Consider the following 13,171-nt stretch of genomic DNA (forward strand, 5'->3'; position numbering starts at 1 on the left):
GGCCATTTTTCTTCTTCCCTGTCCATCTGCGTCCCGCGTCACGCGCCTTCATTTACATATGAGCGCGCAGGCACGAGGCAGGGGCGCGAGCCCTCGGCGCGAGCCCCGCAGCGCGCGCCCCACGGAGGCGAGTTGATTGACACGTGTCACTACCTTCCCTCGGCCCGGCCCTCCCCCTCCCACCGCTCCCTCCGGGAGAGGCGGGGAGGGAGCGCGAGGAGAAGGAAGCAACCTGCCGCTTCCGCTGACCCCGCCTCCCCATCCCCGCGCCGCCGCCTCCTCCCCCCGGAGTTTACTCCAGCGAGCCATCCTGCTCCCGCCGCCCGCGAAATCCCTGAGCGACAGCGAGAGGCTCCGAGCCCGGCCGGGAACCCGCGTGCGATGGAGCGGACTAACTACTCCTCCCTTCAGCCTTCCCGAAGCGACTCGGGCTGCGCGGAGACTTCACTTCCCAGGCTCCGTTGCGCCGGAGTCCCAGAGCGGAGCTGGACCCCGCGGCGCCATGCATGCTGGTCCTTGTAGTCCAGCAGGGACGGACACTCTTCAGTCCTTCTTGCACACTTGGGCTTCTAGACCGGCCTTGGACTCCTTTGCGCTGCGCCTCTGGTGGACTTGGCCTCCAACGCCCTGCGCCCAGCACTGCTCTACTCGCGTTGCCCGGTCTGACCGAGCCGCCTCAACTTCTTTAGGTTCTGCTATTGAAGGGCGGTGCAAACCGCAAGGTTGACCGCTTCTTGATGGTTCAAGCTGCACTTTGTGCTTTAAGTGCTGGAAATTTGGAGGGGGAAGAGGGGGGAGGGGGGTCACTGTCATCCCGCCACTGCAGGGAAAAAGCAAACTGGTCATGGGGCCGCATCCCAAATAACTGCGAAATATCCAGAGCGATCCCGCCCTAACATCAGTTTCCAGGGCGAAGAGATTCCGGAAAGTGTGAATATGTGTAAGGCTTAGGGAAAGATGCGGGGCTTTTCACCGAAAATTATTTACGGATGGCATTGGGTGTGACTGGATGAAAACCCCCCAAAGAGGAAACTCTTTATCCTCTGCAAAATGTGAACTCCTGGAGGACAGCGACCCATTGAGACTTCTGTACGGTGACATCTTTCACTTGCCTGACCCTAGTACAGTGAGTGGCATGGTATTTAGCACTTTACAAATGTTATGGAATGAATTCTACACCATGCTAGAGAAAATATTTTTTCTTCTTCAGAATGAGCTTTTCATTTAAAATAAACTTCAGTGACACTTTTGACTTTTGCACCACAGCAATTGTGCATGTGTTTCTGTATATGTGCAGGGGGCCGAACCCAAAATTTACTAAGAAGTTCTGTGTATTACTGCAAATGTATGCACAAGTATGTGGGCAATATGTTTTAATTCTTCCTGGAAACTCCTGATTTCTGAGTTCAGTTCTACCCTCCCTGTTTTGTAGTTTATCCTTATCCACCTTTCCTTGCTTTTTTTTTTCCTACAAGGAAGTATTTCATTGCTCATCACTACCTCTCGACAGTGAAGATATGGTTTTACATTTTCACAGATTAAGAAAATGAAGTTTAAAATCTCATAATCACCTTTCTAGAATGGTCACAATTGGAGAAGTAAGTAAAATCACTTGTGAAGGTGCTTTAGGAATTATCAGTGGATAGTTTCAATTACTGATCCCACTTATAATTGCCAATGATCAGCATTTGTAGCTTTCTGATCACTTTTACAGTAATTGACATTAGTTAGGATGGTCTAGTTCCGTGGTCAGCAAACCACGGCTCCCGAGCCACATGCGGCTCTTTGGCCCCTTGAGTGTGGCTCTTCCACAAAATACCACGTGTGGGTGTGCACATACAGTGCAATTGAAACTTCGTAGCCCATGCGCAGAAGTCGGTATTTTGTGGAAGAGCCACACTCAAGGGGCCAAAGAGCCGCATGTGGCTCGCAAGCTGCAGTTTGCCGACCACTGGTCTGGACTAAAACAGTCGGTGCATAGCCCTGACCTTTGCCAGGGCTTCAAGGGTCACCAGCCTTCCGGGTTCCTTGTCCACACCTCTCTGCTAGTGAAGACAATAGGTGGCTTCCCACACCAATGATTACTGCAATCCATCTTTCTAGTCACCAATTTACAGTTCACTCTCTTTACACTACAAAATATATTCACCCGTCACAAGTGAGACAATCCAAAAGTTCTATCCAGTAATGGCATTTATCTCAGTCTAGCATTTCTGGGTGATGGCTGATGGTCCCTATATTAGAACAGGAATAAGCTTCTATTGTTATAGAGACCTCAAAAGACAAAGAATCACCCCTCTCTGCTTACACACACACACACACACACACACACACACACACACACTCAATGTACAGTGGTGGGACAGAGTCAGAATAACCACGGTAAAGGTAAAGAATGAGAGACTCACATATTTTACCACAGCTAACATGGACTACTAACTTTCCAGCCTCTAACAGTTTCCTTGCCACCACCCATTGAGCCTCTAAGTCACAGCCACATATTTTAGGTTTATTGTCATAACTCTACCTCCTTCTGGGTACCAATTTCTACATAGTCAGAATGGGCTAGATTATTCTCTAGTAACGGAGACTCAAAACCTCAGTAGCTTAATACAAAGATTTAGTTCTTACTTAAAGTCTATGTCCTCCAAAAATCAGTGTGAAGGAGGGTGGGGAGAACTGTTCCATGTCCATTCAGGGACCCAGGTTTATGGAGCACCACTACCTGGAACCTCCCCAGTCACCATGACAAGAAAAAGATGTTAAATCACTGTCCAGCTCTTAAAGGCTTCTGCCAGAAGTGTCATATTTCACTAGGTAAAGCAAATCATATGGTCATGCCTAACTTTAAGACAGTAATATATCAGACTAGAGGCCCGGTGCACGAATTCATGTACAGGTGGGGTCTGGCCGGCCCGCCCCAATAGGGGCTGATCAGGCCGGGCTGGTGGCAGGGAGGAGATGTGGGAGGTTGGCCACCCCCACCCTGATCGGGGTTTGGGGGAAGATGATTGGGGGCAGGGCCGGCCAGGGGGAGGGGCCGAGGGAGGTTTGGGGGGGCTGTGATCAGGGCCACGATAGGGCTGGTTGGCTGCCACAGTACGTGTCATGGCAACTGGTCATTCTGGTCGTTCTGGTCCCTTGGCATATATATATATAGACTAGAGGCCCAATGCATGAAATTTGTTTAAGGGGCTTGGTCCTCACATCCCTGGCTGCCTCGGCCCTCACAGCCCCAGCTTCATCTGGAAGGTTGTCCGGATGGTTGTTCTGCTGTTCGGTCTAATTAGCATATTAGCTCTTTATTATATAGGATAGCTTGCAGGTGTAACCAACTACCCCCAAACTTAATAGCTTAAAACATCAACAATTGATTTAGCTTATAATTCCATGGAGGGACAATTTGTTTGGTCTCAGCTGGATAGTTCAACTTACCTGGGCTGTGCTCACTCAGATGTTTGTGATTAGCTTCCCGTTAGAGAGGCAACTCTGTTTCTGAGGGTGAGTTGACTGTCATCTGGGACAACAGACCAAGCAGGCCAATAGTCCCTTATCATCAAGAGGCTAGCCTTGGCTTGTTCACATGGATTTCAAGGTCAGTAAAAGAGCAAGCCCGAATGCACAGGCACTTTTAAAGCTTTGGCTTGGGTCACATTTGCTCCAGTCCAAATGGCTAAAGCAATCATATGGCCAAGCCCAGAGTCAATGAAGGTAAGTACCTTTTAACAAGAAGAGCTGCAAGTCACATTGCAAAAGGGTGTGGATAGAGGGTAAAAAGTAATCTGTGGCCACTTTTGTAATCAACTGCAGATGGGAAAGTGTAATGTTACCATGTTCCCTAAAAGAAAGGGGAATAGAAATGTTAATGAACAAAATTAATGAGTATAATATCTCTAGAATTTCTAGGCCAGCTATCCACAAATCTAAGGATAGAAGAGGGTCATATTCAAGATTGTCTCCTACACTGGAAATCTAGTTACTCTCAAAGGAAATGTTAATGTTCTTTGGAAAGATGTTTTTGTTCTGCAGTCTATTTCCTATATACAGTGTATCATTTGTTTACTAGAGGCCCGGTGCATGACATTCGTGTACAGCCTGGCCTGCACCCTCTCGCAGCCTGGGAGCCCTCAGGGGATAACGGACTGATGGCTATCAGTCGGACATCCTTAGCACTTCTTCAGAGAAGTTCCCACTGGTGGAGAGGTTCCCACCACCGCCGCTGCACTCGCCAGCCATGAGCCCGGCTCAGGGCATCTGGCTGAGCAGCGCTCCCTGTGTGGGAGAGCACTGACCACCAGGGGGCAGCTCCTGTGTTGAGCATGTGCCCCCTGGTGGTCAGTGCATGTCATAGTGACTCGTCATTCCGCTGTTTGGTCTATTTGCATAGCCTTTTATTATATAGGATTGCTGTGTAACAAGCCGATCCATAACCTAGTGGCTTAAAAGATTACTGCTGGAAAGTCTATGGGTCAGATGGGTAGTTCTGCTGATCTGGCAAGGTTCTGCTGATCTTGGCTGGGATTGTTAAGCTGGAAACTGCATGATCTAGGAAGGCTTCACTCTGGTCTGGAGTTTGGCTCCTATGTGCTGAAATAATGGGAATGACTGAGCCATGTGTCTCATGTGTCTCATCACTCAGAGGCTAGCTAGAGCTTATTTACATAGTGGCAGCAATGTCAAACACAGCAAGAGCGTAAGCACTGATGTGCAAGTGCTTTTCAAGTCTTTGCTGCCTTATATGTGCTTCCTGCTGTCCCGTTGACCAAAGCAAATCAGATGACCAAGTCCAAAGTCTGGAGGACACTAACAAATGGCATGGATACAGAAAGGTGTGAGCAAATTGGGGTCATTACTTCAAAGACACCACCATTAATATCCATCAAGTTCACTATTATTTACCTAAAATTGATAAACACATCTATAGAGTTCTTATACAGTATCAAGTATAGATATAAATTGCTGGGCAAATTAACAGTTTCATGATTTATTTGACCATTTGGAAGCCAAAAAGCTATTCTTTTACTTTGCAACAAAAATAAACAATCCCATATACTAGTAGGGTTGTAAAATACCGATTCAATGATAAATTATCAACATGTAACAAAAGTAACATACATTTTCTAATTTAATATTCCAAATAATTTTGTATGAATTAGATATTTGTAATTGAAGTCATAATGATTAGATGCCTTAATTAACTATAAAATGATACATAATGCTGAAAAGCCATTTTTGAGTAAATTTATTACCTGCTTAAAAAATATCACACTTTACTATATTTCCTTTATTCCTGAACTGTAATGCACTACAGTTCTATAAATCAGGTAAATTTGATCAACCAGCTATTTAGAACATGAAACATAGCCCCCTTCCAGAAAATTTCTGATCAGTTACATTATCATTATGCTAAATTATAGCAAAAATCTTAGATTCATCCATGTTTACGAGCCAGAGATTTCTCAGCATTGTTTTTCTTATGGGAGTTTGGACTTTAAGGACATCATCATCTCAGATGTACATGCTGATGCATTTCATTTCAACAGTGCAGTCAAATTTTAGAGATATCTAGAATATATGAATGATTTTGTCTTCTTGATACATTTCCAAATATCATCAACGTCTTTTTTGTACACTTGATAGGGAACAAAGATAAAGTTTCATAGGAGGGAATAAAAATTGAAGAAACAGAAACATAATGGTGATATATTTCATTTCTTAAACTGTAATGTCCACCTATTTTCTATTCCAAGACTGCCCTTACAATACAGAAATGGGCAAGAATAGTTGATCTAATACTGACCCTCATCTCGGGGTGGTATCTCAGATTTTTGTTTTTTATGTTCTTTGTTTAGTTTAATCATTGGTTATTTTTAGAACCTTACTATTACACCCCATTACTGTCTTCAGATTTATTATATTCTAGTTGGTTCTGGCTGGTGTGGCTCAGTTGGTTGAGCGTCATTCTTTGCACCAAAGGGTCACAGGTTTGATTCTGAGTCAGGGCACATGCCCAGGTTCTGGGTTCCATCCCCCATCAGGGTGTGTGCAGGAGGCAGCTGATTAATGTTTCTCTCTCTCTTAAAAAATATCAATAAAAGCATATTTTTAGTCCGGCCGGTGCAGGTCATGGTTCGATTCCTGATCAGGGCACATTCCAGGTTTCCGTGTTCAATCCCCAGTTGTGGACTTGCAGGAAGCAGCTGATCCATGATATACTCTCTGATCATTGATGTTTCTATCTCTCTCACACTCTCTCTCTGAAATCAATAAAAATATACAGTTTTGGATACAGTTTTCACTGCATTAGGAATATGCAGGTTGCAGGTCCTAAACTGTCAAGATAACCAATTAATAGGGTGAGCATTTTTTAAAATAATATTCTGTAATTTTTTAAATATATTTTTTATTGAGTTTTTTAAAGAGATGAAGGGAGAGGGATAGAGAGTTAGAAACATCGATGAGAGAGAAACATTGATTCAGCTGCCTCCTGCACACTCCCTACTGGGGATGTGCATGCAACCAAGGTACATGCCCTTGACCGGAATCGAACCTGGGACACCTTAGTTCGCAGGCCGACGCTCTATCCACTTGAGCCACACCAGTCAGGGCTGGGTGAGCATTTTTTTTTTTTTAAATATATTTTATTGATTTTTTACAGAGAGGAAGGGAGAGAGATAGAGAGTTAGAAACATCGATGAGAGAGAAACATCGACCAGCTGCCTCCTGCACATCTCCTACTGGGGATGTGCACGTGAAATCCCTCTCCCAGCCTAACTCATTATCATTTTCAGCCTTCTAATAAAATTTCAATTTATTATATGTTTACATGGGTGGTTTTTTTCCATTTAATCCAATTGCATAGTTCAGTATCAAAGTCAAATAAAAAATGTTGTCTATAGCACTAAACCACTACAGTTTAGAGAGAGTACAGATCATCTAGGTCAGTGGTCGGCAAACTCATTAGTCAACAGAGCTAAATATCAACAGTACAACGATTGGAATTTCTTTTGAGAGCCAAATTTTTTAAACTTAAACTATATAGGTAGGTACATTCAACTTTAAATTCACGGTTTTCGTCTTCCATTTTTCTTTGCTTCTTCTTTGTAGCCATGTCAAACAGGGCACCTAAAAAAATGTTTCATTTTATAATAATAAAGCCACCAACACAAAAGAATTGCAATTCTTAAATTGATGACAAAAATACCTGTAGGATTTGCAGCTGGTTGGAAAAATACAGGTAACCTTATGCTTTGAGTAGGTACTTTTGTCACCCACGCGCGATTTGCTGACACGACTAGCACTAACCACTGCACAATGAGACTGCCGACTGACTGGCTCACTCAACTCCGGCATGAATCGTGCGCGCCTCCCCCCGCGCTGCGTCTCCGGTCGCCCCGCCGACTGACACCCCCCACTTCTTCTAACGCCACTTCTTCAAAATAGACTCGCCCAGGCCGAAAACCGACTTCTGCGCATGGGCCACGAAGTTTCAATCGCACTGTACGTGCGCGCCCGCACGTGGTATTTTGTGGAAGAGCCACACTCAAGGGGCCAAAGAGCCACATGTGGCTCGAGAGCCGCGGTTTGCCGACCACTAATCTAGGTCAGTGCCCTATTTTTGCAGAGAGAGAAATTGAGGCCCAGACAGGGTAAGCAATTTATGTAGGCTACACAGTTGATAAGCAGTAGTACCCAAACTAAAGATCAGATTTCCTGATTCCTAATCTTGACTCTTTTTGTTATAATTAAGCCATCATTGTTGAACACTGATATACATTATTAATTCATTTAATCTTTATCATGACTATATTGTTATCCCCATATCACAGGGAAGGAATTAACAAATTGGCTCAGAGAAGTTAACTTGTCCAACATCTCTCAGCTAATTTGTGGTAGAACTGTATTTTAAATTTCTGTCTTTCCAAATTTAACCACTTCTTTACACTGGAAAGCAGATTTCAAGGTGTCAAAGCTGTCTTGAAAGGAATCAGAAATGGAGGAACTGGGACTTTATCTGATTTTCATGAGGGACAGTGATATTTGGGTGGAAGACAATGACACAAACACAAAAGCATGGTCCCACAGTATTCAATCTATCACTCAGCCAAACTGGGGTGTTTGCTGCTCCCCACCTGATACTTCCATGCTACTCTACTCTCATGGAATTGTTCAATAATTCCCAACTATATGATAATTACTCCTTTCTGGGCTCTTAAAACATTTTATTTATATATTTTCCCATTGCTCTTACAGTCTTCTATGTATTGTAATTGCTGTATTTGTGAATGTATTTTATTGTTTCACTCTCCCACCTTGAAGATTGTGAAGTCAAGGCCTGAGTATTCATCATTTCTGTATGCCTGCATTCTATGTTTAGTTGGTAGCAAAGACACTTTTGTTGAATTAAAATGAAAGGAATTTCTAAAATAAAACACGAAAGATATAGGTATTTCACCCACATACCCACCATCATTCTATTCATAAATCTAAACTTATTTTTCATCCTTGATGTTAAGACAATGACAAAAATAGAAGGCATGTTTATAATTTACAGGAATTATGTTCCAAACCAGAAATTAACATCATTTGGCCTTTCTGCTTGTTGAAACTACTAATATAAAATAAACCACAATGTCTTATATAAATAAAGCATATCACTTTACTTACTAAAACATCTTAGGGAAAAGAAATATGAACAATTTATGAATTTTAAAATGGTTTTCCATGCTATTGATAATATTTGGGTTTGGTCTTCAGTTACAACATATAGAAAATGTTTATTTTGATATGAAAATAGCACAAAATACCAATATTTGGTAAAGAAACCCAACAATAAAGCTCTGAAGTGAAATGCAGTGAACTGAATACCTTCATTTAAAATTATTATCATAAAGAAGGTTTATTAAAACAATGAAATATGATAAGGATCTATATTAATACCAACCTAGAGAATAGAGGTGAAATAAAGATAGAAAAGTATGAAGCAATTCAATTATACTATGATTTAGCCTTATAAAATAGAAGAGATAGAAATTAACTATGACGTTGGTATAGTGTTAGTACCTTTTAACTTAGTGGTCAATATGTCAAGGTCATATAATATTTGAAGATTTAAATTATAATAATAATCTTATACTAATAATAAGATTTAAATTATAATTAATAATCACTTATGCAACAGTGAAAGGTAAAGAAAAGTTTAATATTATCCTATTATAGGCTTTCAAATTTAATAAGCAAAGTCACCTGATCATATTCTTATAAAGTCATTAATCTCTAAACAGAACACTTGAAAGAAAAAGAAATCTAAATATAAAACTCAGCAACTATTTTGAATATCATTGGTCTCCAATCCCTGTTTCTCCATTGTTCCCAGAAAATAGAATTTCAAGACAAAAGTTAGAGGTGAGAGCATGGCTGAAAGCCTACGGCTTGGTTGAAAGATTGTGTAAGAAGCTGTGAGAACCACCCACCTTCTCCTCTAGACTCCCTCTCCATACGTGCAGCCAGGCATATTTATCCCAACCTGTTTTTGTTTGTTTGCTTAAAGTATTACATATGTCTCCTTTGTCACAGAGTTGACGGTCTGCTTCGGCCGCACCACACACCGTTCCGCCCAACTGTGGGAAGCCACCTATTGTCTTCACTAGCAGAGAGGTGTGGACAAGGAACCCAGAAGGCTGGTGACCCTTGAAGCCCTGGCAAAGGTCAGGGCTATGCACCCACTGTTTAGTCCAGACAATGGTAGCTGAAGCAACTTCCCCATCTATTATCATGTAAATCCTTGCTGATAAGATAGTCTGCCTGTTACATTACGATTCATAACAGTAGCAATATTACAGTTATGAAGTAGCAACGAAAATAATTTTATGGTTGGGTCACAACATGAGGAACTGTACTTAAAGGGCCAGAATGTTGAGAACCACTGATCTATATCATTTAAAATTTTCTAGTAGTTGCATTTAAAATGTAAAAGTGAAATAAATTTTAAGACTATATTTTATACTTTTACACATCCAAAACATTATCAACATATAATCAATATAAAAGTTATTAATGAGATATTTTTACATTCTTTTTTCCACCACCATTCTTTGAAATTCGAAGTGTATTTTACACTTCCAGCACATTTCAGTTCAGGTTAGCCACATTTCATAGTCACAAGTGAACAGAGGCTACCAAACTTGGCAGAATATTTCTGGACTATGAAAGCTTTTATATGCTATTAAGTAGCGTTTAGTCTCCCAACCAATTTCCCGTCTTAAAAACCTTCTTTTCATTCTAGTCATCTTTCTTCCTTCAATCAAATAGTATAATGCATCAAACAGGACAATGTTAGTTTATTCACAGTCTTATGATTTGGAAAAGGGAATAAGAATAAGTCACATATTTTTTATTTTTCAAGAGTAAGAGCTGAAATGAAATGGCAAATCACACTGGTGCTATCATTCAGCGTGAGTTAAAGCCATATGAAACAGATGATCACATCTTGATGACAATTATGGTACTATTTGGCAGGAAAAAAGTGAAGAAAGAATTTGGCCTGGTAGCATTAAATAGCTGTCCAAATAGGTTCTACAAGGAATAGGGCGAGTAAGAAGAATCAAGTTACCCACATGCAGCTAATGAAATAGTTGCATCATGCTGTTGGGGGAATCTCAGTTGCTAAGATAGAATGTCTGTTAGCACACCTTCATTCCTAAAAGAGGTCTGCTTTGCACATACAGTACTCACTTTAGAGAATAAATCTTCAGATGTACTTCTTTGTATGTTTAAAAAGTAGGCTCTTTTTCTATTATAAATCCCTTGATCCAAAAGTTTATTTTGGCACCTTGAGGATTATGTAAAATTTATTGCCGAAGCAGCATTTTCTGTTCAAGCAGTGGTTTCCAAGCACTTTTTAAGAAAGATTAAAAATAAAATAAAATAAAAAGCCCTCTAAAATGTCAACTACTTTGGGGTGGATTTTTAATTATATTTTCAATTCAAACAAAACTGCAGTATATATAAAAATGTGACAGATTTTTGTTTTGCAAATTCAGCATCATTAGAATTTATATACAGCTATAAAAATACTGTTCATTTTCATGGAAATGCCTTAACTTGAATTTGTATAAACTGAGAGATTTAGTTTTCAAATGTCAATATTTAAGGTATATACCATATCATAAAATATATCTTTTAGTCAGAAAGCAATACTCCACACATAAAAATTCAGTGAACATTTTGGGCACCTAACTTTAGTCAGATACTACTCCAAGTGCAGGGTCTTTAGTGTTGTTACAGTATCTAAAATTGTTACATTACTTATTTGTTTAAGGCCTGATTCCATAAAGTAAAACTCAAGGTACATGCAGGCAGGACCTTGTCTGTCTTCTTCATAGCTTTATCCATACCCAGCACTGAGAACATAACTCATAGTAAATAAGTATTTGACAACTACATGGGGTTTGATAATGAGGCCAATGCTATGAAACAGAGCTCACAAAAGGAGAGAGAGAAACCAAGTTCTATAACGAGCTCTGTCTAAAACCAATAACCTTGGACTAAAGGATAAGAAGAGAATAAAACAAATGAAAGGCAATGAGTTGAGGGGAAGAGGGACGGAGTTTAGAAGAGGAAAGAGCATTCCAGCCAGATAATCCTATACAGTAAAAGGCTAATATGCAAATAGACCAAACAGTGAAACAACCCGAACAACCGAAAAACGGAACAACTGGTCGCTATGACGTGCGTTGACCATGGTGGGGGGGGGGGGGGGGGGTGCACAAAAAATGGCAGGCATTGGCTGTGGAGGATGGTGGAGCAGGTGAGCGGGGGCACCAGACTAAGGTGGGGTGCCGGTCTCTGTCATCAGGGCAAGCCTCTGGTGGTTACTGAAAATTCTTTGCTCCAGCAGTGCAGCGGTCCCGCCCAGTGCTCACACCTGCTGCCAGTGCCGGCCCCGCTCACACCCACTGCTGGTGACTGGCGCTGGCCCCAATTGCTCAGTGCTTTCAGCGGGTGCGAGTGGCAGCTGCCAGCCCCAATTGCCCCTCAGGGCTTCTCCACCTCCCCAGGCTCCTGAGGGGAGATCGGGGCCAGCAGCTGCCTCTCGCACCCGCTGCTGGTGCTGGAGCTGCTGCTCACACCCACTGCCAGCGCTGGCCCCACTCACACCCACAGCCAACACCAGAGCCACTGCTGGCACCCGCTGCTGGTGCCCGGCACCGGTCCCAATTGCTGGGTGCCATCAGCGAATGCGAGCGGCGGATGCTGGCCCTGATCACCCCTGAGGGCTTCTCCACCTCGCCCTGCTCCTGAGGTGTGATTGGGGCAGCAGCTGCAGCTTGCACCCGCTGCTGGCACTGGCTCCAATCACTCGGCACCTTCAGTGGGTGCAAGCAGGGCCAGCACCATCAGTGCATGGGAGCAGCGGCGGGAGCAGGGCTGCAGATAGACTGGGGGCTGGAGGCCATGGCGGGAGGTGCTGGGGGGGGGGGGGGTGCAGAGGATGGGCCAAGACCCACCCCTGTGCCTACTGCAGCCTTGAGGCCCACATTTCCTTTCAAGGTGCACAAATTCGTGCACTGGGCCTCTAGTATGAGACTGAAGGCAAATTTAGCATGATGAAGGGTTAGTTTGGGGAGGACATCAAATGACAATAGATAGACTCTATTTTAAGTATTTTTAAAATAGATCATCTTAATGTATATCTCACAATAACTACAATTTGCTTACAGTTTACTCAGGTGATAAGTGAGAGAGCCAGAATTTGAACCAAGTAAATTTAATTCCTGAACCTATCCCCTTAATCTCAATCCTATATTAACTCCGGGAACATATGTTCAGACAACCAGTTGCTCCTATAAAACAGTGAAGCCAATTACTTAACACATAATAAGTACTCAGTGAGTGTTCTTCAAATCCCCACTTTTTAAAGTTGTACATCTTTGAAAGACTTTGGCTACTACAAGTTTTTTAAAGGATTAAGATATATCATCAATGAAGGACCATGACCAAAGTTTGGAAGACAATTCTAGACTAATTATCTCAAAAATGTCTTCTTGCAGTATGAAAAAATGATTAGACTGGGCTTTAGTTTTTTCTTAGTCAGAGTTTCTTTATTTGCAAGTAACAGAAACCCACACAAAATAGCTTAACAGAAGGGGCAATTTATTTGAAGTAATCA

At 42.1% G+C, this 13,171-nt stretch overlaps 1 protein-coding gene across 1 annotated transcript in view; it reads right to left on the minus strand.

Moving 5' to 3' along the window:
• The window catches only part of LOC102422997 (ligand-dependent nuclear receptor corepressor-like protein), a 112,156-nt gene extending 111,648 nt beyond the window's left edge, over positions 1-508 (minus strand). Inside the window, exon 1 of the mRNA XM_023759094.1 lies at positions 397-508. Coding sequence (XP_023614862.1) covers positions 397-508 — 112 coding nt within the window. The remainder of the gene's footprint in view (positions 1-396) is intronic.
• Positions 509-13,171: the final 12,663 nt, after the last annotated feature.

Source organism: Myotis lucifugus, unplaced genomic scaffold, assembly GCF_000147115.1.
Source record: "Myotis lucifugus unplaced genomic scaffold, Myoluc2.0 scaffold_147, whole genome shotgun sequence".
Classification (NCBI taxonomy): Eukaryota; Metazoa; Chordata; class Mammalia; order Chiroptera; family Vespertilionidae; genus Myotis; species Myotis lucifugus.